We start from the raw sequence: 26,602 nt of genomic DNA, 5'->3' as shown, positions 1-26,602 counted from the left end.
AGGGCCAGGGCAGTGGGCTTTAGGACAGTCAGCTGCCTGCCTGGGGCTGTCATCCTGTAAGTTTTCTATTTTGCATGGAGATGTGTGTGTGTGTGTGTGTCGTGTCTAGTGCCCCTAGGAGAGCGGCATCTGTACTGCTTAGAGCTGGTGCTCCTTGCTGGATGGGCTGGCTCTTTATTGGTGTCTAATGCTGCACAAATCTGTCTTCCCACAGGACGTCTATGGCCTATACGAGTCCAGATACAGGCCCTACGATAGTGCAGCTTCCACTTATGCTGAGAACTACCGCTATCCTGAGCCCGAGCGGCCCAGCTCCCGGGCAAGTCACTGCTCAGATCGGCCATCTGCCAGGTGACTGATATTTGTGTTGCTGGGTCTGTGAGTAATGTCATGATTTGAAAAGACTGTACGTTTAAAGAATTATACAACCCTGTTGTGTTTCCGTTTTGTCAATGTAGATAGGTTGCAAGATGCATTTTTTTAAATCTTCATTGTTGAAAGTATTACAGATGTCCCCTTTTTTTCCTCCATTGACCCCCTCCTCCCCACTCCTGCCCTGTCCCCAGGCCTTCACTGCACTGTGTCTGTGTCTGTGGGTTATGCATATATGCATTTAAATTCTTTGGTTAATCTCTTCCCACCACCCTCCCCTCCCTCTGAGAATCGTCAGTCTGTTGCACATTTACAGGTCTTTGGATCTGTTTTGTTTGTCAGTTTCTTTTGTTCATTAGATTCCACGTATAAATGAGATCATGTGATACTTGTCTTTCTCTGACTGGCTTATTTCACTTAGCATAATACTTTCCAGGTCTCTCCATGTTGTCTCAAAGGGTAAGAGATCCTTCTTTTTTACAGCTGTGGAGGATTCCATGGTGTAAATATACCACAGCTTTTTTATCCACTCATCTACTGATGGACACTTGGGCTGTTTCCAAATCTTAGCTTAGCTATTATAAATAACACTGCTATGAACATAGGGGTGCATATTTTCTTTCTGTTTAGTGTTTCAGGCTTCTTAGGATATAGTCCTAGAAATGGGATCACTGGGTCAAATGGCAGTTTCATTTTTAATTTTTTGAGGAAACTCCACACTGTTTTCCATAGTGGTTGTACCAGTCTGCATTCCCACCGGCAGGGTACTAGGGTTCCTTTTCCTCCTCATTCTCTCCAGCACTTGTTGTTTGTTGAGTTATTGATAGTAGCCATTCTGGCAGGTGTGAGGTGGTACCTTATTGTCATTTTAATTTGCATCTCTCTGATGATTAGTGACATTGAACATTCTTTCATATCTCTCTTGGCCATTTGTCCTCTTTGGAGAAGTGTCCATTTAGGTCCTCTGCCCATTTTTTAATTGGATTGTTTGTCTTCCTTTTGTTGAGTTTCATGAGTACTTTATATATTTTGGAAATTAACCCCTTATCAGATGTATCATTGGCAAATATGTTCTCCCATACAGTAGGTTGGTTCCCTTTTCATTTTGATACTGGTTACGTTAGCTGTGCAAAAGCTTTTTTTTTTTTATGTAGTCCCATTTGTTAACTTTTTCCTTTGTTTCTCTTGTCCTAGGTGTTGTATTAATAAAAATTCTACTATGTGAGATGGCTGAGATTTTGCTGCCTATGTTTTCTTATAGGATTTTTATGATTTCACAACTTACATTTAAGTTTTTATCCATTTTGAGTTTATTCTTGTGTTCGGTGTAAGTTGGTGGTCTAGTTTCATTTTTTTGCATGTACCTGTCCAATTATCCCAACACCATTTATTGAAGAGAGTGTCTTTACTCCATTGTATGCTCTTGCCTCCTCTTTCAAATATTAATTGAGCATATGGCTTGGATCTATTTCTGGGTTTTCTGTTCTGTTCCATTGATCTATATGCCTGTTCTTTTGCCACTACGAGCCTATTTTAATTACAGTGGCTTTGTAGTATAGCTTGGTATCTGGTATTGTGATCTCTCCAACTTTGTTCTTTCTCAAGATTGCTGCTGCTCTTCAGGGTCTTTTTTGGTTTCATATAAATTTTTGGAGTATTTGTTCAAGATCTGTGAAATATGCCGTTGATATTTTAATAGGGATTGTATTGAACCTATAGATTGCTTTGGGTAGTATGGACATTTTAATTATGTTAATTCTACCAATCTGTGAACACGATATAGTCTTCCACTTGCTTATATCTTACTCTACCTCTTTTTTCAACATTCTGTAGTTTTCCAAGTACAGGTCTTTTACCCCCTTGGTTAAGTTTATTCCTAAGTATTTTAATTTTTTTGTTACAGTGGTACATGGGATTGTTTTTTTAGTTTCTCTTTCTGAGAGTTCATTATTGGTGTATAAAAATGTCATCGATTTCTGGGTGTTAATTTTGTATCCTGCTACATTGCCGAATTCGTTTATTAAATCTAGCATTTTTTTGGTGGAGCCTTTAAGGTTTTTTATGTACAATATCACATCATCTGCAAATAATGACAGTTTTGTTTCCTTCTTTCCAATTTGGGTGCCTTTTACTTTTTCTTTTTGTCTGATCGTTGTGTCTAGGACTTCCAGTGCTATGTTGAATAAAAGTAGTGAAAGCAGGCAACCTTGTCTTGTTCCTGTTCTTAGGGGAAATAGTTCTAGTTTTTGCCCATTGAGTACGATGTTGGCTGTAGGTTTGTCATACATGGCCTTTATTATATTGAGGTATGATCCCTCTATTCCCACTTTGCTGAGAATTTTTGTCAAAAATGGGTGTTGGATTTTTTCCAGTACTTTTTCTGCATTTATTGATATGATCAAGTGATTTTTGTCTTTCAATTTGTTTATGTGATGTATCACATCTATTGATTTGCAAATATTGTACCAATCTTACATCTCTGGAATAAATTCCTTTTGGTCATGGTGTATGATCTTTTTAATATATTGCTAGATCCGGTTTGCTAATATTTTTGAGGGTTTTGGCATCTATGTTCATCAGGGATGTTGGCCTGTAATTCTCTTTCTTTGTAGTGTCTTTATCTGATTTTGGAATTAGGCTAATGCTGGCCTTGTGGAAAGAGCTTAGAAGTGTTCCTTCCTCTTGGATTTTTTGGAATAGTTTGAGGAGGATAGGTCTTAGTTCTTCTTTGAATATTTCGTAAAACTCTCCTATGAAATGGTTCAGGCCAGGGCTTTTGTTTGCTGGGAGTTTTTTTATTACTGCTTCCATTTCATCAGTTGTTATCAGCCTATTCAGGTTTTTTGCTTCTTCCTGATTCAGTTTTGGAAGATTGTATTTTTCTAGGAGTTTGTCCATTTCATCCAGGTTTTCCAACTTGTTGGCTTATAGTTGTTCATAGTACAAGATGCATTTTTATTTTTTTAAATATCTTTATTGTTTTCAGAGAGAGGGAGAGAGAGAGAGAATCATCAATGATGAGAGAGTCATTGATCGGCTGCGTCCTGCACGCTCCCCACTTGGGGTTAAGCCTGCAACCTGGGCATGTGCCCTGGCCAGGAATAGAACCTCGTTCTCCTGGATCATAGGTCGATGCTCAACCACTGAGCCACGCCAGTCGGGCACAAGATGCATTTTTAAATGGCGATTAGCACACCGGCATGCAGCCATGGCCATGTGTCAGCCAGCGTTTGGTCAGAGGCACCACTGTCCTCGTGGAGTTTCTCCCCGGCCTAGGTGGTGGTCTCATTGCTAGGGCACGTGTGTGCTCTGGAGGCTTGGTGACTGAATGCTCAGGTCCTAGACTGCAGCAGCTTTTACCTTGCAGGCTGTTCCCCACCACAGGTCACAGAGAGTCCATGGTGTTTAGCCAGGCAGACTTGGGCCAGAATGCAGCTGGCCTCTTGGCCTAGAATCCTATGTTTTTCCCCAACACCGCCTGTTGTTCCGGAGACCCGATGTTGCCATCCTGCTTCTTTCTCACACTGACCCTGGTTCAGTTTTATGATTACAAATGAGGGATGTTGAAACAGCCCTGGCACTGTGCCTCCAGCCAAGTGAGAACTTGAGCCTGTCAGAGGCATCCCGCTCAGGTGCTGGAGGAGTTGGAACAAAGGAAGGGTGGCTGTCGGGTGTGCCCAGCTCTGTCCACCTTCCAAAGCCTTCACCTGGCGAAGTAACGTCTCACAGGTGTAGCTTTTGCTACAAGGGTATGTGGTTCCTTAAACTTGAGACAGAGAAAACCTGGTCACTGATACAGACTTGGTACACGCAGTGCCTTTCAGAACTGTGGGCTCCTTTTCGCTGGCTCTTCAGGTGTCTGGTAGCTTGACTGTCCAGTGCCACAGAGGGACATGTAGCCCAGTGTACTAGGTGCTTTATGTGAGAAGGTTCTGGGTCTTAGCACCTGGATACCACCCTGTCACCTGGGAAGCAGTGTTCTGATTCAGTGAGAGCAGTGGGCCTGTATTTTCTAGAACCCCTGGGAGGCAAGGGATTACAGAGGCAGGTGGTGCCAGGGTACATCTGACTGTTCCAGTTTCCCTTCGCTTGCCTACCTGCAGATTAATGTGGCAACTCATTTCAGAGGCCAGAGCTGGCTCAGTGTGGAGAGGCACCTAACTACGGGCTGGGTGGTTACGTGGGAGGTTTGTCCCCTTATCTGTCGTGTCTGCACCATTTTCTGACAGCACAGGAGGGTAGTCTCCGTCCTCCCCTACTTTGCTTGAGGGGGGCGGTGCATGTACATGCATGCATGTGTGCATGCGTGCGTGTGTTTCCATGTTATGTTTAGCATTAGCTCATCTTTCTTGTGCCACTGTGATCCCATCCCAGTGGGGACTGCTTGAGGTAAGCATGGACCTTCTGTTTCTGTGATTGTCTTTCCCAAAGGATGCAGGGTTCATGGGGGTCAGGAGGTGCATGTTCCTGGTTCTGTGCTGCATCAGGTCATTTCTCGGGATCCCCCCATGTGTGGACAGGTACTCTCACCCTGAAGTGTTGAGAGTGGGTGCTGGGCTGAGGCCCCAGCTCTCCCTCCCAGGAGCTGCACCCACCAATTCCCAGGCTCAGCTGAGTGAGACATGAGAGAAGTCGATTTTAAAAATCAAATATTAACCTGGCCAGCCATGGCTCAGCAGTTGAGCATTCACCTAGGATCTAGGAGATTGCAGTTCGATTCCCCGTCAGGGCACATGCCCGGGTTGCTGGCTCGATCCCTAGCAGGGGGCGTGCAGGAGGCAGCCAATCAATGATGACTCTCTCGTCATTGATGTTTCTCTCTCTCTCTCTCTCTCCCTCTCCCTTCCTCTCTCTGAAATCAATAAAGATATGTTAAAAGAAAAAAACTTTTTAAATAAGTAAATAAAGGTAAAATGTTTTCTAAAACTTGCTATTAAAGAACAAAAATGTCATTAAGCCCTTTCAGGAATCTTACTGCCCCAGGTCAGATACCTGTCTTCCTGCTAAGTTCCCTCTTTTCTTTAACTCAAATCACAGTCAGACTTGTTCTGTGAGGCCAGCCTGCCAGTCACGTGGCGAGGCCCATGCTTGTCAACTCTGAGGGCCACTAGGGCCGGATGCACCTTGACCCACTCAGAGGACACTCGGCACAGTCTGTGTAGTAGGTCTGGAAGTCAGCATTCAGCTCATTTTCATACCTCGGTGCGTTTTGCTTCTGTTAAGTCTGATATCCATACCTCGAGAACCCCATTTCAGCCCTGGCTTTATGGGCGACAGCACTGAGAACACAAAGTTCTGTGCTAAAGTGCTCACATAGTTATTGTAAGAGAGAAATTTTAATTTGCTGTGTGATAAGGAACCCTTAAGCTCGTCTTTGTGTGGTTTTGGGACTTCTGATTAGAATTGTCCACGACCAAGTGCTTTAACAAATGCCTGTCGCCCTGGGTACAATCTATACTGATATCCTGTCGCGCTTTTCAAAAGTAGGTGCCTTGTTGGTAACCACTATATGATTTCAGACAAGGGCATCCTGAAGGTTACTACAGTTCCAAACGTGGATGGAGCAGCCAGAGTGATTATGCCGGCTACTACGGCGGCCAGTATGACTATGGAGGTACGTGGAGCAGCCAGCAAGTTGTGCTTTGCGGGCCTTAGGCAAAGGCCCTTCTGTTAATCTCTGCCCTCATCCAAGAGCCCAGGTAATCTGCATCTGGAGGTAATTTCTGTTGCTACTTTTTTTAAGTGAAGAGATTGCCTTCTTTGCCTTTCTTTTTTTTTAAATATATTTTTACTGATTTCAGAGAAAGGAAGCGAAAGGGAGAAAGAAATAGAAACATCAATGATGAGAGAGTCATTGATCGGCTGCCTCCTGCACGCCCCCTGCTGGGGATCGAGCCAGCAACCCGGGCATGTGCCCTGACGGGGAATCGAACCATGACCTCCTGGTTCATAAGTCGATGCTCAACCAACCACTGAGCCACACTAGCCATGCTCTATTACTACTTTTAGCAGTTGTATTTTAATCACAGCATGAATGTGTCTTTATCATATTAGCAGTTTTCTTTGATTTTCCAGCAGAACACAGTTATCAGTAGCTCTAGAGCTGCCTTATCCCTGTGTGACTGTTTACATTGATCAAAAGAAATAAAATGAGAGAGCAGCTAGCTCTTCAGTGGCACTAGCCATGTCTGCCATGCTCTGTGGCCATGCATGTCCAGGGCTCTGGCATTGGAGGCTGTTTCTCCAGGGAAGGCCGGGCAAACATGTCCCCTCACTGTCAGTAAGGGTGTGCCTCTTGGCCACGTGTCCCTGAGCCCTGCTTCTCCCTCTGTTGTGCTCGGTGCAGAGGAGGGCCCCAGGCCTGCAGCCTTTGTTTATCCCTACACGGCCACCTGCCTTTTGCTCTGTTTCCCCTTTCATATCTGCATTACTTTAAACATTAAATCTGCACACAGTTGCCAAAAATGGTACATCTGGTTTGCTTTAATGTTACTGGTCTTTTTAAAAACAGTTCTTTAGTTTTGAGAGTATTTCTTAAACCTTTCCAGACCACATTAGAAGAGATATGAGTAAAATTTGTAGTTATGGGATTAACTTTTTAAAAGTAGTAACTGTGGGCAAGAATTTAATCAAGATGTTATGTAGCAGGTTTTTTTTTCTTTTTAATTGTGTGTATTGAGAGAAAAAAGCCAGTGGCCTTTAGGTATTAGACACTCAGGCAGGACTCGGCCGGTTACCTCTGGTATCTCAGTTAATATACCAGGGTCATGCTGACTTTCTCGGGAGGAAAATTTGGTTCTGCAGGGAGTCTGGAAGCATTCTTCAGTACTGGGCGGCACCGTTTCTCCGGGGAAGGCCACACATTGTCTTCCGTGCTTGTTGTTTTAGCCTGTTAATCTCTTGCTTACAGATCCAGGTCGCTGGGACCGGTACCCCTATGCTTCTGGGTTCAGGGATCCTCGCCCCTATGACCGCAGGTATTGGTATGACACGGAATTCGACCTGTACAGGAAAGAAAACTACACTTATGCTGACAGGTAGGTGAGACACACTTTGCTGAGGGGTGGACGGAAATCAGAGCTGTGCTTTGTAAATGACCCATGAACTGCAGCTGTGTGTGGGCTCCTGGGGAGCAGCTGGCATCATAGTCACTGCCTAAAAGATGCGGACAGACTGGACCCTCTAACTTTGGGCCTCAGAACAAGTGCCTGGGTGCTGGTTTGCCCTTGTCTCCTTAGTGTCTGTGAGCAGTGTGACCGCTGGCATGAACTTGCAGTATACTTCTGAATCTTCACCCAGGGCCTGAGCTTGGACTTGGGTTACAGGGACTCCACTCAGGAGTGTGTTCTGACCAGCCCTGAGAGTCAGGACTCGTAATGATGGGAGGACGGCAAGGCAGTGAGGACCTGGTGGGGGCTTGAGTGTTGCGTAGCAGTGCGCATTGTGCCCAGGTGGCCCCCAGTGCCCACTGTTGTCTTTGCCCCATTGGTCCTCTAGGCCTGAGAGGTATGATGACCCCTGGAGGTATGACCCTCGCTTCACAGGGAGTTTTGATGACGACCCTGAGCCCCACAGGGACCCTTATGGGGAAGACGTGGATCGGCGCAGCGTGCACAGTGAGCACTCAGGGCAGAGCCTGCGCAGTGCCCCCAGTGTACACAGTCGCCACAGCAGCTTCAGTGCTCACTCACAGCAGGTGAGTGGGTGGGCGCTCCGTCCACACAGTTCTGTTTAGACCCAGTTCCCCGCCCTGTTCTCTGACAGCATGCTCCAAGTTTGACTGATGTTCATGGTGAACTGACTTTATCTGCTGGCTTTGTGTTTCCTAAGAGTCAGGTTTACAGAAGTTGCAATGTGACTGTGGGTCCTTATGAGGCCCCACCTCCACCAGGCTCCTTCCACGGGGACTATGCCTACGACACCTATGTTAGCAATTTCACCAGTGCCCAGGGCTTCCCAGAGTACGGCTATCCTGCTGACGCCGGCTGGCCCGCTGTGGATCAAGGTGTGTGCGGTCAAGGCCCTGTGTGCCCACAGGTGCAGGGGGGTGCCCAGTCACACCAGGGGTAGCTTCACAAGCCTGGGACAAGAAACAGAGAGTGAATTGTAACTATGATGAGAATTCACGATGGCCTAATCTTCCCCGCAGAGTCAGGACAACTGGAGCATGCCCATCCGTCTGAGAGACAGAACTTGTCATGATGGGCTGATAGCATCCCTCTGTACTTTGGCTCACAAGCCTGAGAGCTGCCCTACCTGTCTGTCACGTGTACTCATGTGACTCTGAGTGCAGGCTCACTGTGAGGTTCTTGGGTGGGGCCTCATGTTCCCATGCTGACCACATGGGTAAGCAGCTTTTGGAGGAAACTTCTAGTTCCCCTAGAAAAACTGGCTTGTCACATGTGCCACATTCTTAGTCCCCTCTGAAATGTTTGATTAAATGCTGTATCTTGAAAACTGTAAAAACGTGTAAAGTTCTGAACTATAACAGTAGACTTTCCTTCTTGAAGTAGTATTTCAATTGAAAATTTTTTTTTGTTTAATCCTCACCTGAAGACGTGCTTAGAGAGAGGAAGGGAAGGAGAGAAACATTGATGCGAGAGAGAAATATTGACTGTGGCCTCCCACATGCACCCAGACTGGGAATCAAACCTGCAACCTTTCCGTGCACAGGACGGTGCTCAACCAACTGAGCCGCCCTGCTGGGTGGAAACCCTCCTTTTTGTTTTTTGTCTTATCCTTACCTGAGGATGTTTTCTCCATTGATTTTTCAGAGAGGGGAGAGAGAGAGAAAAACACCAACTGGTTGCCTCTCACTTGTACCCCATCCAGGGCAGGGCTCGAACCTGCAACCAAGGTACATGCCCTTGACCGGGAATCGAACCTTCAACTCTTAGGTCCACAGACCGACTCTCTAACCACTGAGCCAAATCGGCCAGGGCTGAAAATCCTCCTTTTTAACTGGAGGTGTCACACCTTCACTTTCACTCAGCTCTGAAGTTGAGAACAAAAGCTAAGGCACAAAGGGTCTAGAGAGTTCTGCTTCCTGTGACACCTGCTTTGGGGCAGTTTTTAAAGGCGTTTTTTTTTTTATTTAGAGGAGAGTATTTCTCATTTTTAATGCCTTAAACATTTTTCTAAAAAGTATTTCTACTTTTTAATGGGCAATTAAATAGCAGTTATTAACTTCTAGTTGAAAGTAAGTTAATCTGAGGTCCCTTTGTGTGGGCACCTTGACATCTGAGCTGTTGGTCTGGTTCTGAAGCACCCAGAACTGACAAGCCGGCTGTTTCCCGTTCATGCCCTGTAACTGCAGCTCCATCGAGACCCACTTCTCCTGAGAAGTTCTCAGTGCCTCATGTCTGTGCCAGGTTTGGTCCTGGGGGTCAGCTCATCCGAGTAATCCCCAATCTGCCTTCTGAAGGACAGCCTGCCTTGGTGGAAGTGCACAGCATGGAGGTGAGGCTGGGGTGCAGCTGCAGGCCAGTGGGCTGCCCGTGCACTCATCCTTGTTTCTGAAAAACAGCCTTGCAAAGTGTTGATTCCTATGAATCCTCAGTTGATAGGTTTTTATTTGTTCTGTTTGGTTATACATCTCTTTACTTGCATTTCTGATTTTGAGGGGAGGACACTGTTGGTGTTCATTTACTGGTGATTTTCGATAACGAGTAGAGGTCCTTCATGCTGTAAAAGTCCTTGTGGCTGGCTGGTGGGGGATGGGGTGCCCCACTCTTTTTCAGCCCCACAGACCTCTGTCACATGTATCAGTTCAGAGTTTAGGGGGGAATGGATCTCACTGCTAAAAGTGTTAAAGTCACTGTTGCCTACCAGACACAGTCGTGCCCCATAATGGAGCACCTTTGCCTTCCTGGGGACAGGCCGTCCTCAGGTCAGCAGACACAGGTGGGCAGTGGCGGTGCCCACCCCTGAGCTGCCTTCTCCCCGTCCCTCACCTATTCTTCACAGACACTGCTGCAGCACATGCCAGAGCAGGAGGAGATGCGCGCATTCCCGGGGCCGCTGGGCAAGTATGTCCCACCTGAGCACCTGGGGCAGCTGTTGGGCAGCTGTGGCTGAGTGTGGCCTCGCCACTGTGCTTGTTGCAGTTCACTGAATGTTGTTCTTTTTTCAGAGACGACACCCATAAAGTGGATGTTATTAATTTTGCACAGAGCAAAGCCACAAAATGTTTGCACAATGAAAACTTAATTGACAAAGAGTCTGCAAATCTTCTTTGGAACTTTATCGTTCTGTTGTGCAGACAGAATGGGGTATGTGCCTTCTTACCTTTAAAATGCTTCTTCTTGTTGGCCTGGGGTCTCAGGGTTCCGGGGTCCCCCCAAGGAGTGGGGCGGGATTTTTGTGCTGGGCTGAGCAACCAGAACCATCTTAGCAGTGACTTGGAGAAGTGTAAGACAAGCAGGTTGTGCAGTTGGGGCAAAGGGAGTTTCAGACCCACCAGGTCAATCTGTGTGTCTGGCTCCTGGGCATGTGGGGAGTGGTGGTTTGTGCTGTGGTAGCCTGGCATGCTCATCCAAGGAGACCTGTTGGCGGTCCTCACCTGAGCAGGACAGGAGGACCTGCGGTAAGTCCTGTCCGTAGTGAAGCCCCTCATTCTTTCTGTCCTTGCCACCCTGCAGACCGTGGTGGGAACAGACATTGCTGAACTGTTGTTACAAGACCACAAAACTGTGTGGCTTCCTGGGAAGTCACCCAACGAGGCCAACCTGATTGATTTTACAAATGAAGCCTTGGATCAAGCAGAGGAGGAGGAGTCGGTGGAGGCCCAGCTCTCGTTTCTCACTGACAATCAGGCTGCTACCACCAGCACTCTGGAAAAAGAGACGGAGAGGTTCAGAGAGCTGCTGCTGTATGGCCGTAAGAAGGTAAGTCCCTGAGCTCACGGACGCCCCGGGCATGTCCTAGCGTCCACTGAGTGTGGCTTAAGTGCCAGGAAGCAGGCGTGGGAGGGACAGAGTCCTGCCTCAAGAGCAACGGGCCTTGACGGTGACATTCCTAAAGAATCATCTGGCACCCTGTGTTATCTCTCTGAAGGTATCACAGTGATTTTCCTCTACATATTGCCAATATCGAAGACTCACAGTTTCAGTTTTCAGTCTTGCAAGAAATAAATGCACTTATCGAGCTCAGGCTGTGCCCTGCCCTGTACAGTGAGTGTCAGGGATGAGACAGACATGCAACCTGTTGTCACAGGTGCATGGGCTCAGGGTCTCTGAGGTGTGGTAGGTACTAGTGGGAGCTGGTGCCTAGCGGGAGTGAGTCAGGCACAGCACATGCAGAGGCCTACAGGGAGGGCGAGCGCCTAGAAGCCTTGTACAGGTGTTAGCGCTGTGGAAGTTCTCTCTGGTTGTGTGGAGTGGAGAGGAGGGTCTAGGGTGGTTGGGTGCCCTGTGTGCTGTGTGCACATGCCCAGCATGTACATGGCTGCAGTGTCAGGGGGCTGACTGGCCCCAGGTCCTTGAGACTTCTACATCATGATAAGCTCAGGTCATAGAAGTTTTCTAAATTATACCCCAGGTTATTAGGCTAAGGGGAGGCTCTGTCCATGTTGACAGGACATCACTCTGGCACTGGGGAGTGAACACATACATGGAGTTTCTCAGCGGATCCCAGTGGGAAGAGCCCTTTGGGAATGGCAGCACTGCCTCTCTGTCATCCTGTGTCTGACTGGCCTGCTCATTCTTTTTATTAAAAAAAAATTTTAATTTACTGGCTTTGGGGAAAGGAGAGAGACAGAGAGATAGAAACATTCATTTGCTGCTCCACTTATTCATGCATCATTGGTTGATTCTTGTATATGCCCTGCCTGGGGATGGAACCCGCAACCTTGGCACATCAGGATGACGCTTCAGCCAACTGAGGCACCCAGCCAAGACTGCTTATTCTTTATGCTGCAGTTTGTAAAAGCAGTGTGTGTGTGCAGCAAGACCTACAACCACAGGGACTTTGGACAGGGGAAAGTAATGGCAGTGGACTTGTCTTTGATTTCTGAGCTATGCACAGGTGTGTTTTGGGGGCCGTTGAGGCACATGTGTCTCACCATAGTCAAGTCCTTTCTCCTTTCCTGGCAGTGTGGATGACACACGTCATGTGAGTATCGTGCCAACTCAGCTCACCACTATACTGCTTTGCAGGATGCTTTGGAGTCTGCAATGAAAAACGGCTTGTGGGGTCATGCTCTGTTACTTGCAAGTAAGATGGACAGCCGGACACATGCCAGAGTCATGACCAGGTAAAGAATCTCACGAGGCTGATGGCTTCTGGGCTCAACCAGCTGGTCTAGTGGCAGTGTCTTGGCAGCTCTTTGAAGCATGCAGGTGTCTAGCTCTCGTCACAGCTGGGGAACATCGCCTGCACTGTGGTGCTGTCACAGGGATGTGGGCTGCCGTGCCCTGTTCACTGCCTGATTTTTAACTCTTTCAAATCTCAGTGAGCTCCTTAGTCTTTATCTTTTACAGCGTTTTTAATACTGAGCCATGTGCACCGCCAAGGTGAAGCATCAGAACCGATCATTAACGGGGCTGAAATGAGACCAGACTTGTGTCTTGTATCTTTTTTTAAGCTGGGTCAAGTTAGGTTTTCCTGTCGTTTTGTCTCCCCAGGTTCGCTAACAGTCTTCCCATCAATGACCCCTTGCAGACTGTCTACCAACTGATGTCTGGGCGGATGCCTGCAGCGTCCACGGTCAGTGGGGAGCTCTCCCCGTCGCTCCCATGGCCCTGCTGTCTGTGGAAAAGGTTTCATCACAGGATGAGACCTTTCTGCCCTTGCCTCCTCATGCTCCCTGAGCCCAACCATTGCAAAGCTACACTGACTCTCCCTTCCCAGGATAAGGGTGTGTTCTGCTTCCTTTCTTGTGATTTTAGTGTTGCGGAGATGAGAAGTGGGGAGACTGGAGGCCGCATCTTGCTATGGTTTTGTCCAACTTGAACAACAACATGGATGTGGAATCTAGGACAATGGCCACAATGGGCGACACTCTAGGTGGGTCAGGTGCAGACAGAGAAGGCCCCATAGGTGGAGCATGGGAGATGTGCCTGTGCCAGCTGTAGTCCGGGTGGTAAGGGCCACAAGACTTTCGTTCCTCTGGCAGCCCTGCCATTTTCTGTTCATAATCTTTGATTTCTGGGAGAATCCCCCTGACTAAGACTTGGCCCACTTTATGTCTCTTCAGCTTCGAAAGGTCTCTTAGATGCTGCGCACTTCTGCTACCTCATGGCCGAGGTTGGATTTGGGGTTTATACAAAGAAAACCACAAAACTTGTCTTAATTGGATCAAACCACAGGTGAGGAATTGCATAATTGTGTGTTTTCCTTTAGAGGGAAATGCCCTCCCCTGCTCCCCCTTTAGCTAACCCAGAAACAGAGCCAGGATGGTGGCCTCACATCCTTATCATGCATGAACACTCCTGGGTTACTTGCTCAAAGATAAAAATAACTCATTTCCTCAACAGTTTGCCATTTTTAAAGTTTGCGACCAATGAAGCTATCCAGAGGACAGAGGCCTATGAGTATGCTCAGTCGCTGGGGACCCAATCTAGCCCCATGCCCAACTTCCAGGTGAGCTGCATCTGTGGCGCAGGGCTGACGAGTCTCTGCTGGCTTCTAGTTTTGGAGTTCTTAGCAAAAAGTGATGAAGTGTTTGCGGCAATCTTGGGGAGACATTTGATCTATATTGTGTGAGAATAAACCCTGTTGAATTGAGGATTTTGTTTATGTTTTGGGTCTTAATATTTAAAATATTAAAAACCTGGAGTATTGTTTCTGTTGGCTATTTTTAGTATGGTAGGAGTGTTATCTGACCCAGGAGTGAGTGTGTGAGTGTGCAAGTGTGTGTGTGAATGTGTGAGTGTAAGCAAGTGCGTATGTGTATGCATGAATGTGTGAGCATGTGTGAATATGTGTGTGTGTGTGAGCATGTGTGTGAGCATGAGTGAGTGTGTGAGCATCTGTGTGTAAACACTTGCATAATCCAGAGCTAGGAGACAGTGGCTATGGGACAGGCTATGGCTGTCTGTGGGTGGGGTTGGGGGGCTGTCCTGTGTGTGCTGAGTTATGGCTTCTGTACTTGGAGCCCTGGTGGCTCTCTGAGGATGCTGAAGAGAAAAAGTGGCCTTAGAAGCTCAATTGTTTCCTTTGATCTGAATTATCTCAGGGAATGGGGACTAGTGCTGTTTTGGGGCCACAGGGGTACACAAGATACACGAAACATCCAGAATAATTCTCAGCTTGTAGGGGGGCTGCAGGGAAAGGAGCCACAGTATGGCTGAGCTTTGTTTGTTTGTTTCAGGTGTTCAAGTTCATCTACTCCTGCCGCCTGGCCGACATGGGGCTGGCCACTCAGGCCTTTCACTACTGTGAAGTGATTGCCAAGAGCATCCTGCAGCAGCCCCATAGGCACTCCCCCGTGCTCATCAGCCAGCTGGTTCAGGTGCTGTCCTCTTGAGTCTCTGTCCCCAGCACAGGACTGATGGGCTAGCCTGGGGTCAGGATCCCTGAACTCGGGTTGAGCAGGGTTGGGACTGGCGGGCACTCGGGGCTGACCTCAAGGACAAGTTACAGTACTGAGATGTTCTCAGGCAGATGTTTGGTGTTTTTCATGTTATCATAGGAATCCTGCAGTCATCTTGTGCCAGTACAGAAACTTAGTAGTACTTCAAAATAAGGACTTCATCTCTAGAAATTATTATCCTGCAGTTTAGTCTGGCAGTTAACTGTAAGACTCCGGAGTCCGACAGCCTGGCTTTGGGTCCTCGCCGCCCCACTGCAGGCCTCGTTTCTCCACTCTTGAGAGTGGAGATAGTGTGACTGGGCTTAGAACTGTGTGAATCGTAAATGGGACAGGTGGACAGCACCCAGCCAGCATCACAGTGGTCACATTATTATGTCTCCCCTCCCTAAGGAGCGACATTTTTGAAAATGTGCTCATGTGATACCTAAAAGTTTTTTATTGAGATTTTTAGACAGCTTCAGCAGTTAGTAACACAAGGCCAAACTTGTTTTATCTGGACCCTCCCACTGCCCCCCCCCCCGCTTCCCCCTCCATCCCCCCACCCCACCACCCACCACCCAATCAGAGTATGTACCTGTCTAGGTCAGTTCAACATTTGGCTTGGTCAGGTCCAGTCTGTGTCCTCAGGTGGTGGTGGCAGGCAAGTTCAGTTCCAGGGGGGTCTAGGTACAGCTGACCTCATGCAGATGACACCAGAGGTTAGCTCTAGTGAGCTGTAACCTCCCAGGCTTGCTTTCTGATCACTCAGCATCACCATGAATGTGTAAGGCATGTCATGTAGCACACTTCTGAAAAGTGTTGCAGCTGAGACTGTGTCTCCAATTTAACACTGAGGATGCATTTGTTCTAAGTTAGAATAGGTTTTGAAAACACTGGTAGTAACAGGGGCCTTTACTTCTCATGTGTCTCTAGATCGCTTCCCAGTTACGACTCTTCGACCCTCAGCTGAAAGAGAAGCCGGAGGAGGAATCCTTTGTGGAGCCCACCTGGCTGGTCCAGCTGCAGCGTGTGGAGAAGCAGGTCAAGGTGAGCTGTAGCTTTTAGTCATGGGACTGATGCTGGCTTGTGCCACTGTGGTTTTCAATTGTAGTGTTAGCTGTAAACAGGACAGTTTGGGAGGTATTTGTCAGAGGGCCTCTCTGCAGGATGGGAGGGTGGTGTGAGGGGGGGCTGCTGAAGCCCAGCATGCGCAGGGCAGTGGGGATGGGCACCCACAGCCTTGCTGTTGGCGAGGCCTGAAGTATTTCTCCCTCAGGAGGGCGCTCTGGTGTGGCGTCAAGACCCAACTTTCCCCCAGCGCTGTCCCAGCACACCAAGCTCTGAGGTGGGACAGTATAACGGCCCAGGACTTGAGCAGCCCTTGAACCTGGGCACAGAGAACCCGCTGCTGGTGCCACCTGTGCCCAGCGCCGAGCACTCTGGCCAGGGCGTGTGGCTGCTGCCTTTAGGTGAGCCTGCATGCAGGGGAAGGGCCCGAGTACCTTTCTCTCGAGACTGCAGCTTCTAGATGTGGAGAACCCAGGGGACACTGTACCATCTCCATCTCCATCTCTTAGCATGCTTATTTCCTTTCTGAGCCCAGCAGGGCTCATGGCCTTGAATGACCTGGGGGTAGGGGGGTGGCCAGTTTGAACCCCAGAGGTGGAGGTTGGGTCATGCTAGGGTTAGAGCCATGCCTTATGTTGTCATTACCCTCAGCACTAAAAAGCGTATGTTCACCTTGTCCCAAGTCAGTGATGTCTTGGCCTCTTCAGCACTTTCTGCTTCAATGTTGGGCTGTCCTGTCTCTTAATAAGAAATACAGCCGTGCACGACGCTGTGTAGTAATTGTCTGATCGTCACCAGTGGGCTTCTTCAGGCAATGGACTTGGCTGCAGTACCTTTGACTCTCTCTTCTCCACTGTCTCCGTGCAGCCCCGCCAGCGCTCCCCGATGGCCCGCCATCCATCCCTGCCACGGTGCCCATGTTTCCAGTGCCACCCGCAGGCCCTGTTGAGCTGGGGCCTGGCTGTGGAACCCCAGGGTCTGCGCTTGGCGTTGCAGAGCCCTCTGGGCCTGACCCTGCAGCCCTGTATCCAGGGCGTGGCCTGCCACCCAGCTCACCAGCTCTTCCGGAGAGTGAACACCTGCTCCGGACCCAGGACCCAGGTGGGTCTGCTGAGGTGTCATCCTGAGAGCAGAGCTGAATTGGGTTTTCTGTTCCAGGAGTTCATTGGTGGAAGAGATTGAAGTTATTTGTACTTGAAACAAGTTACATTGTTTAGTTTATACCAAAATCCTATATGTTTTAGGTTGAATGGGTTAATGGAATGTCAGTAGTAGTCTTTCTTGTGACTTTTGTTAGGATGTGAAATGTGGCTGTCTAGGGCATGATTACTGGCCTTGAGGTACGCCCAGGCTGTCGCCCTTGTCACGTGCCTGGGACCCTCTGCCTGGAGTTAGAATTGGTGGCTCTTATACCTGATCTGTGCCTTTCTATCTTTGCCTGCTTGGACAAAGCAAAGTGGAGACTTGAAAAAACTATTGGCCTGTTCCTCAGAGGATGCTTAGGCTTGGTTCTCATGGAGCACTGGGAGGACATGGCCCTCCGTGTGTCTTATCTATGTCCACGCCCCTCTGTCCTTTGCTCAGCTGCTCCTCTCTGCCATTGACAGGAATGATGCCACAGGACACCCGCCGGAGAAGCTCACTGGCGGAACGAAGAGAAGAGGATTTTGGTGGCAAATTTGACAATGTGGTACTCCCCCACCTTTTCATTGAATAGGGACCCAGACTCCTTGTTCTTCAGTTGCAAGTAGACAGATGATACTGAAAATAGGAAATTATCTTTTAAGTTATTTCTTAAAGAGAAGACACTTCTTAAAAAGCTGGAATCCTTAAAGTATGGAGACTTGAAACTTGGTAAAAAACATGAATGGGAAAAAGATAGTTGTGTAAAAGTAGTTACTTTAAGGAGAAGAAAGAAACACCCACCTGGTGGAGCCACGCTGTTAATTGTAACTTTCCTAAGATCCTGCCCCCCCCATGATTCCCCCTCCTCACCCCACCCAGGCGCCTGCACCTGCTCTGCGATGGTGTCCTTAGAATTGCCACTGGCTTTCTTGACATTGAGATTCATTTTATCAGACCTCTTTGGTATAAATACCACCTCTGTTTGCTCTGATCCCCAAGCAGGAGGGACAAGTGGTTTTTTATACAAGCCGCTTTCTGGAACCTTCTTTACGGATGCCCAGCACTGCATGGACACCCGTCAGTAGGCAATTACTATCATTTAAACTTAAATTACTGTCACTTAAACTTCACTGTGTGTTCTATCATTAAGACTTTCTGTCCCTGGAAAGATAAAATAAGAGTTTAACTGTTGAAAACAGACTCTTAACCCAGGGATGTTTTACTTTTAAAATGCCCATTGCTCTACTGACCAGTCTTTATGCTCTGTGTGTATAGAGTCTGTTTTTTCCAGCCCAGAGCCCACCTTTTGATTCCTGTGATGCCCCTTGATACAGTTGCTTGTTATGTGTAGGCTGGCTCTGCTCCAGTTGGTCCAGAGAGCCAGGGCTGCCCTCACCCATCCTCACCTTCTTCCTTCTCACTTTTGTCATCTGGCCTCTCAGAGCTGTTCTGAGGGCTCCTGGGAGGTGCCCCAGATGAACCAGTTCCCATGTTGCCTTGGACAGGGCTCCTCGAGGATGCTACAGGACTCTGAGGCCCCTCCAGGGTGGGGTGGTGCCAGCCTGGGTGCCCTGCAGCCTCCATCTCTGACACCCGCTCCTGAAGTGAAGGGCCCGGTACAGGCAGCCAAAAAAGAGACCAAGGAGCCTAAGAAGGTAATGCACAGCTCATCTCCAGCAGCCATCCCAAAGCTGCACCGACCATCCAGGTCTTGTCCCCGTGTGCAGGGTGGGCACTGTTGGTCCTTCGGTCAGCCATTCTGCTGGGTGGCGACGCTTGGCTGTGCTTTCATTGGCATTTCCCTGGTGAGGGGTGATACCTGTTTCCACTTCTCTGTCCTCTGCTGTGTGCACTGTCTTCCCCCATTGCTGTCAGTGACTCGCAGGAGGCCTTTCCATATTGTGGATACAAGCCCTCTATTAGAGCTCCTGACCTGTGGATTGCCTTTTCACCCTTGTAATGCCATCTGTGAAGAACATGGTACTTTGGGTTTTTGTTAATCTTCACCCAAGGATACTTTTTCCATTGATTTTTTTTAGAGAGAGTGGAAGGGAGGGAAGGAGGTGGGGTGAGAGAGAGAGAGAAACATCGATGTGAGAGACACATTAATAGGTTGCCTCTCACATGAGCCCTGACCAGGGACAGGGATTGAACCTGCAACTCTTCAGTGTGCAGGCTGACGTTCTCACCACTGAACAGCACCAGCCAGGGCCTTGGTTCTTAGTTTTAATAAGATTGGTTTAGCCATAGCCTGTTTAGTTCAGTGGTTAGAGCTTTGGTCCATGGACTGAAGGGTCCCTGGTTCGATTCTGGCCAAGGGCATGTACCTCAGTTGTAGGCTCCACCCCAGTCAGGGTGTAAGCAGGAGGCAACCAATCGATGTGTCTCTCTCACGTCGATGTTTCACTCTCTCTCTCCCTTCCACTCTCTCTGAAAAGCAATGGAAAAAATATAAATATTCTCAGGTGGGGATTTAAAAAAAAAATAGGGTTGGTTTATCAAGATTTTCTTTAATGGCTAGTGTCTGCTGTGAGCAGTTTTCATTCAGAATGTGTGTGGAATCGTGAGCTAAATAAGTCATAAGCTTGCAGGTCACTGCACCGTTTCCAGGGCAGGTCATTCCCTACTGAGATTCAGAGAAGCAGCTTTGCCTGTGTGTGCAGCCACCACTGCTTTCTCTCTGTTTTTAGTAGAAGTGAGGTACAGTACTTGACAAATAAAGAAATTCCCCAGTGGGTAAATTCCCCCAGCTGGGAACACAAGGATTGGCTTTCCCAGACTGCCTGCCACTGCTCGGGGGAGAGTGTCAGAGGCTGTGCCTCTGTCAGCACTCAGACACGAGACGCTTCGAGAGGCACAGTACTGTTTGTGGTGAAGTACACATGGCGTTGACCGTCACCACCATGTCTAAGGGCACAGCTCAGTGGCATTAGGTGCATTCACACTGTTGTGCAGCCACCACCATGCTCTCCAGGACTTTCCTTCTTCCCCAGACTGACCCTCTGCCCATTGAGCACTTGCTCCCACCCCTCCCCTGGCCCTGCACCCACCGTCTATTTCCTGTCTCTGGATCCGAGTCCTCCAGGGGCCTCCTCTGAGTGGGACACACAGGATTGCTGTCATTTCGCTCGGCGTGCGGTCCTCAAGGTGCTGTCGTGGTTTTGTTTAGAGTGCTGAGTCCTGGTTCTCTCGCTGGCTGACTGGGAAGAAGAGGACAGAAGCGTATTTGCCAGACGACAAGAACAAATCGGTGAGTGTTGCTGAGTGTGGCACCTGAGGACTGGATAGGTGTCTTGGTGGCATGTCCGTTGTCGTGCCAGCATTGTTGGCACAGTGTGTTTCAGCTTCAGAATGAATCCACATGCACGCCTTCTCGAGTCTTTATGGCACGAGTAGTCAGACTAGTTCTCGCAGCTGCCCGCTGACAGTGTTCTTTGCTCTGCAATCGTGGCAGATTGTCTGGGATGAAAAGAAGAACCGATGGGTGGACACCAACGAGCCGGAGGAGGAGGTTTGTTGAAAGGGGCCTTTGCTGTGCCTGGGAGGGGCCCTGCCTTCCAAGGCTTCTGTCTGTGGCACGTCCTGGGCATTGGGGTTCATGAGCAGGTTTCTGAAGCCAGCTGTCCCTCTGCAGAAGAAGGCTCCACCTCCGCCTCCAATGTCACTTCCCAAGGCTCCACAAGCTGCCGCCCCTGGGCCTGGAGGGCCCCCCAGAGCCTCTGTGAACATGTTTTCTAGAAAAGCAGGTAACAAAGTCAAACTAGAAGTGAGAGCTGCTTTGGATAATCCTTTTGTCCTACAGATGTTCTCAAGTTCTGTGAGTAGAGCATGTGTAGTGGGTGGTAGTTGTCACACACAGAGGGGGACTGGTTCATGAGCAGGACTGCGTGGGGGGATGCCAGACCACCTACTATGAGTGAGGGCACAGCAGTGTGGAATGGCAGATGTTAAGCAGAGGGGCGCCATAGAGGCATGCTATCCCGCAGCCACTGAGTGGGACTGGAGAGGGTCTCTGCTGGCTCTTCCCCTGCCGCCATGAGGAGCCAAGTGGAAGCTGGGTCAGTTGGAATGCCCGCCTGACTTGCCTCCTCTCCCGCCACAGCTAGAAGTCGAGCACGCTATGTGGACGTCTTAAACCTGGGTGGGCCCCAGCGCAGTGACCCGGCTCTTGCTCCCGCCGACCTTTTTGCCCCACTTGCCCCGCTGCCAATCCCGGCACAGTTGTTTGGACCAAACCCAGGTAGGCAGTACGGGGCGGCACGTTGGTGTTAGCCCACCTCCTGACCATTGATTCCCCAGGAGCCGCTGACCTTAATATCCCTGGAGAGGAATGACCGGCCCCGGTACAGAGGGCCTCATTTCCCTCCCCTCCGAGAGTGCACTGGTGGAACGTCCTCTAGGATGTGGTCAGCCCCTCCCTATTGTCTCCTTCACAGACCCAGAGGGAGCCCCACCTGCAGAAGGGTCTGGCAGGGGAGGGCAGGCACCAGCTGGGGGTCCAGCCCATCCAGAACCTTCCTCGGAACCCCAGGTGAGCAGGCGCAGTGGGACGGGGACACTGTGGGAATTTGCCTCCTCCTCAGCCAGGAACATCAGCTCTGACCTTCTGTGGTCTGTGTCCATCGTGTCCCCAGAGAACACCCACTTCTGTCTCAGGGCTCTATGTAGTGAATATCCTCTGGAGACTTACACATTATAAACTCCATATGTGTGATGCCCTGATTGTTTTACTGAAATGGTAGTAAAGGTAATTTTTTTAATGTTTAAAAACTTTATGTGAAATAAAATGGTTCAGACTATAGTCTCTAAAGTTGGATCAACTGGGATTCAACCCTGGTTCCCCGTTAATTAGCTGTGTGAAATTTGGGAAAGTCACTTCTCCAGGCCTCAGTTTCCTGCTCCAAGAAATGGGATAAAAATAACCCCAGGTCACAGGCAGGTCTTTGGGAGGCACACAGTGGGACGGTGACATCTGGGTCCACACACAGTGGGCTCTTCCCCCCCTTCTCCAAAGGAGCACTTCCTGTGGGGTAGAGCAGTTTATAGCCTGGGCCAGAGGAAGGTTCCATGTCATCTGCCCCTTGTGGGAGTCTTGTTCACTAGAACTTGGTAGTTGCTGCATTTCATGTCCTTTCTGGCAGGTTATGAGTTCGGCAGCCTCGCTCCCTGCTTCTGACGGTCCAGTGGACAGTCCCCAGGGAGGAGAGGTAAGGGGCACTCACCACAGAGTCTCTGCCCAAAGTCCAGGCCAAGGAAGCTCGCTCTTATTGTCCAGTGGCTTCTTCCTTTAAAAATGAATGTTAATGGGTAGGAAAGGCAGTTTAAATACTTTTTACAACTTGAAAAGTTACTGTATTCTTAAAAATACAATCACACTTATGTGAGCAGGATCATTTGGGAGCTTGAACTAGTGAGGGGTTTGGGTTCACACAACTCAAGCTCTGCCCACAGCCTGGCACACCGGTTCCTGTTTCTCAAGGTCCTGAGGTCCATTGACCCTGCTGAGGCCTGGACAGACCCCCCCCCCCCCCCACTAATGGTTGTTTCTTAACCAGAACTGTGCATTAAAATGGGCATGTGAGGCTCACTCTGGCTTTTCCCCATTGGAATTCTCGTGGCTTTTTAAAGCTCTTTGGAATTACACCGACGGCTTGGAGCGTGACGTGCACGTTGACTTCTCTGTCTGTTGTGTTCTCGCTGTTTTGTAGCTTTCGCGCTGTAGCTCAATGAGTTCACTGTCACGTGAAGTGAGCCAGCATTTTAACCAGGTACCTGTGGCTGGTGGTTCTCACTGAACACAGGGCTGAATTGGGTCACCTTTGTGTTCCTTTAAGGGTGCTATACTGGTTGGTCACTAACATCACCCATGGTGTCACCCAGCCATCACATGACTGGGGATGCAGTGTTCCTTTCTTTCAGTGTCTCAGAGGGTGTTCCACGTGCAGATGCACTGACAGTTGAGCAGACCCCAGATGTGCCAGGGGGTAGAAGATTTGTAACTGCGCTCTCTCTGAATTGGTTTTTCCAAATGACCGGTCTTGGGCGTAGCCTCACTGTGTGAGCACGTCAGTAGCTGCCGGGGTTGTTGTTCTCATTTGAAAGGAAGAATTCCTCTTTCTAATCAAGCTCAAGAAGGCTTATTTTTGGCCAGGCAAAGTGTAGCAGGACAGTTGTCCTTTGGTCAGTCTGTTGGGAAATAAAGGAATGCTTCATCTTTTCTGTGTCACATGGAGCCAGGCTTTTCCCAGTGACTCAGCTTGAAAGGCTTCAATTTGCATATTAAAACATTGGATTCCGTAGCTGGACACTTTAGATCTGAAGTAACCAGACATGTCTACTAACTGCTCACCCTGCACTAACGTGACCTGCCGGTGCTATGCATGTCCAGGTCTCTGAAGCACTTTACTCTGCATGTTGCTGTGATTTTTACCACTTCTCTGTGAGCCATTAAGTAAGGAAACCCAGTGTTACGAGAAGCCTCTTGCCTCTGCTTCTGTGGCTTATTTCATAGTATTGTAAGTTCTTACTCAGAAATAATATCTGTATTTATAACTGTGACATTGTCTTGTTGAGCTGAGCTCTCTGTGGTTCTCAGGCTCCCAGTGACCACCACCAGGCAGGGGGCCCTCCAGGGGCATCTGTGCCCTTCTACAACCCTGCACAGTTTGCACAGGTAAGTGCCCACAGAGTCTCCTGGGGCGGAAAGTGGGAGAAGCCTTTCCCCCAACCCATGACCCAACTCCTGGCTCTGCCACTGCCTTGGACCCTGCCAGGTCCCACTGACGTGCCTCTCCCGTGGTTTACTGTGCTGCGCTGGCCTTGCTGCCATCACCTGGTAGCCGTGTCCTTCAGTCAGGAGTGTTCTTAACTGTCTCCTTCTATTTCTCCCCCTCCTCTGTTCCTTCCAGGCTCTTGCCTCTGAAGTACAGACTGGCTGCCAGGTTAGGGGAGCTGAGTGGAGGCAGGGGTCTGCAGGGGTCTTGGTATTCAGAATAGAAAACCTCACTTGACCCCAGGGTATCCTGATGCACACCCTGCCTCGCTTCCCTGTGGTGCCCCAGCTGCCCGGTGTGCCCTGGCCTCCTAACTCTGAGCCCATCCTGCTGCCCCAACCTTCCCTATCCCCCTGCTGCCCTCTGCTTTGGGTGCCTGCAGATGAGGCCCTTTCTTGGCCTCCTTTCCCCTCCCCCTTCCCAGGACCGAGGCTTCCCATTACCTCCTGGCCATCTGTCTACATTTCCACTTCAAGATTTGGTGGTGGTTTTCTTCCCTCCCTTTACCTTGATCTTGTAGTTCATGCCTCTACAAGAACCCCTTAAGCTTCATGTCAGTTAGAATTTGTGAGGAAGCAAGAGTCAGCGCCTGTTTTCATTTACTGTCCTTCCCTGTGCCCCTCCCTGGGGTCTTTAGACTCTCGGCTCTTGGAATTGGCCTCACTTTGAGCCCCTAACAAACTACTGCACCTTTAAAGCATCTGATACCACCTTGGCCAGTGGCTGTGGGCTGCAGAAACGGGACAAAGCGAACATGCCCCTTTGACATCACTGATGTGTGTTCTGGCTTGTTACCCAGGCCCACACTGCAGCATGCTGAGCCCTCACTGAGTGTCACCACCTCGGGGGGCAGGCTTGCGGAAGTCAGTGTTGTTCATGTCATTTCAGGCCTCTGCCACCTCGGGAAGTTCAAGGCCTGGGAGGATTGGCCAGAGGAAGTACCCAGCACTGAGGTAGACTGATCCCTATTCTGGATCAGCATCTGGAACCTGAAATTGCTTTCCACCGACACCCAGGCTGATTGCCTGCGACCTCCCTTCCGTCCCTAGATGGACAAGCAGTATTTCAGAGCCACGATGCTCCGCACCTGTCTAGGAAGTGTTGCCAAAGTTAATCCCACAGCTCCTCTAAGATCTGGAGAAAAGGAATGAACCTTTGACTCAGAACCTTTTACTTAAAGAATGAGTTCAGGATAAGTGTTCATAGTCACTTAAGAATGTTAAGCTAAGTGCAGCTGGGACTCCCTTTGCTGCGGGGAGACTTTGAACCGCAGTAACTAGAGCGTCTCTCCAGTGGTGAGTTACTGCCAGAATCGTCCCACGGTTCATCTAAGACGCTGGGAGAAAAGAGTGAACCTGTGACTCAGGAGGGACGCTGATGCCGGCTCTGCAGCCAGTGTAGCCAGCTCCCTGCCCCAGCGTTTCAAACCGAGAACAGTGATTGATGGGCGGTACGTTCCTAATCAGTCTCCGAGGGAAGGCGGAGTTAACTTAGCAGTAGCTCAGTTAGGTCTGAGATGCCCTGGGCACCGCGGCGCATTTCTGTCCTGCAGCAAAGGTGTTTGCAGCAGCACTGAGTTTTCTGGCCCGATTAGGACCATGAGGGGTTTCCTGCAACCAGGGAACTGGCTTTTTCTGCCCATGAGGGGTGAAAGAGCCACAGAACAGAGCTTGTGCTCCAAGTGTGACTGGTCCTCACTGATCAGCCAGTGTCAAAGCTGTGACTGTAATTTATCAATTTGGGTCTTTTTAGTGAGTAGCCTGGTTAGACGCATCGTCAGAACAGCCGTATGGTTGCTACACTCTGTACACTGGCCGATGCCGTGTTTCAGCTGGCTGGCTTCGGAGCACCATCCAGCCCACATGCTTCCTCTTACCTGAGTGACATCATTGGCAGCATCTTGAAGAAAGCAGCCTAAAATAATTTCTTGACAGAAGCTCTAGAAGTTGATATTTCGGCCCCTGAATTTTTTCCACACTGAGACCTTCAGTCGCTAATATGTTGACTCTCAGCCATATGAACCTGCAAAGAAAGACCTTCCTCCTACCGGCCTCAAAGCTTTAAGGCTTCATCGACTGTTCTTAAAACCATTCACATTCTTGTTAAGCCTAAAGAGACTGGGGAAAGATTTAAATATTTATAAAAATCATTAGGAACTAATTTCTGTAGTTCTGCTTGGTATTTTAAATCTCAGTGTAGGGTCCTATGAAAGTGGACTCAGCACAGGTCCTCCCATTTTCCTGGGTCATGTGATCATCTAGGAAAGACCCCCAGAATGTTCCATAGACATGTATGACTGGACCCATTTGTTCTTTCACTGGGAAAGGCTGACCTCGTTAGGGGCATCTCTTGTGTCCCAAGGTCAGTGGGGTGTGATTCCTGGGGCCTGAGACTCTCCTGCCCTTGGCTTCCTCCAGCCCATTGTTCTCTGTTAGTGTCTTTTGATTCAAGAAGCTTCCTTCAGGTGGGAGCTGCTATTTTTCCTAAATGCAAATTGTTACACTGCAAATTGTTAAATAAAATATTTTGGGCTCTGAGCGCTCACCTGTTGTTTGCTTTTGCTGATTGAAGCCAGTGAAGCCAGAACCCACGTCATCTCGTGTGTTCATGTTACATGCACATGTTACTGCACGTGCCATGTTGCAGGGGTGCCTGCGCCCAGCCTAGTGTGGAGTGACTGCCCCGCGGGCCTTCTCCTCCAGGACTCAGGGAGGAGGGGCTCCCCTCTGTGTGGGTGGTGGTGGGTTTGCTC

The 26,602-nt window shown here is 49.1% G+C and overlaps 1 protein-coding gene across 4 annotated transcripts in view; it reads left to right on the top strand.

Annotated features, from left to right (window-relative positions):
- SEC16A (SEC16 homolog A, endoplasmic reticulum export factor) overlaps positions 1-26,387 on the top strand; it is a 35,221-nt gene extending 8,834 nt beyond the window's left edge. For 2 of the 4 annotated variants that reach the window (XM_087822951.1, XM_087822949.1), the window contains 29 exons: positions 215-351; positions 5,892-5,986; positions 7,283-7,409; positions 7,870-8,068; positions 8,203-8,377; positions 9,689-9,831; positions 10,339-10,400; positions 10,505-10,643; positions 11,013-11,258; positions 12,528-12,625; positions 12,996-13,077; positions 13,260-13,377; positions 13,568-13,679; positions 13,848-13,953; positions 14,684-14,824; positions 15,818-15,931; positions 16,161-16,353; positions 16,820-17,053; positions 17,560-17,642; positions 18,583-18,732; positions 20,247-20,327; positions 20,532-20,588; positions 20,712-20,823; positions 21,180-21,317; positions 21,514-21,608; positions 22,219-22,284; positions 22,786-22,845; positions 23,673-23,750; positions 24,739-26,387. In XM_087822951.1, the coding sequence (XP_087679077.1) occupies positions 215-351; positions 5,892-5,986; positions 7,283-7,409; positions 7,870-8,068; positions 8,203-8,377; positions 9,689-9,831; positions 10,339-10,400; positions 10,505-10,643; positions 11,013-11,258; positions 12,528-12,625; positions 12,996-13,077; positions 13,260-13,377; positions 13,568-13,679; positions 13,848-13,953; positions 14,684-14,824; positions 15,818-15,931; positions 16,161-16,353; positions 16,820-17,053; positions 17,560-17,642; positions 18,583-18,732; positions 20,247-20,327; positions 20,532-20,588; positions 20,712-20,823; positions 21,180-21,317; positions 21,514-21,608; positions 22,219-22,284; positions 22,786-22,845; positions 23,673-23,750; positions 24,739-24,807 (3,510 nt within the window). In that variant the 3' untranslated portion in view covers positions 24,808-26,387. The remainder of the gene's footprint in view (positions 1-214; positions 352-5,891; positions 5,987-7,282; positions 7,410-7,869; positions 8,069-8,202; positions 8,378-9,688; positions 9,832-10,338; positions 10,401-10,504; positions 10,644-11,012; positions 11,259-12,527; positions 12,626-12,995; positions 13,078-13,259; positions 13,378-13,567; positions 13,680-13,847; positions 13,954-14,683; positions 14,825-15,817; positions 15,932-16,160; positions 16,354-16,819; positions 17,054-17,559; positions 17,643-18,582; positions 18,733-20,246; positions 20,328-20,531; positions 20,589-20,711; positions 20,824-21,179; positions 21,318-21,513; positions 21,609-22,218; positions 22,285-22,785; positions 22,846-23,672; positions 23,751-24,738) is intronic. The other 2 variants (XM_087822950.1, XM_087822952.1) reach the window with 2 other exon arrangements.
- Positions 26,388-26,602: the final 215 nt, after the last annotated feature.

This window comes from Miniopterus natalensis, chromosome 12 (assembly GCF_054644295.1).
Source record: "Miniopterus natalensis isolate mMinNat1 chromosome 12, mMinNat1.hap1, whole genome shotgun sequence".
Lineage (NCBI taxonomy): Eukaryota > Metazoa > Chordata > Mammalia > Chiroptera > Miniopteridae > Miniopterus > Miniopterus natalensis.
The sequence above is the reverse complement of the archived record's forward strand: the minus strand, read 5'-3'. Positions and strand labels throughout refer to the sequence as shown.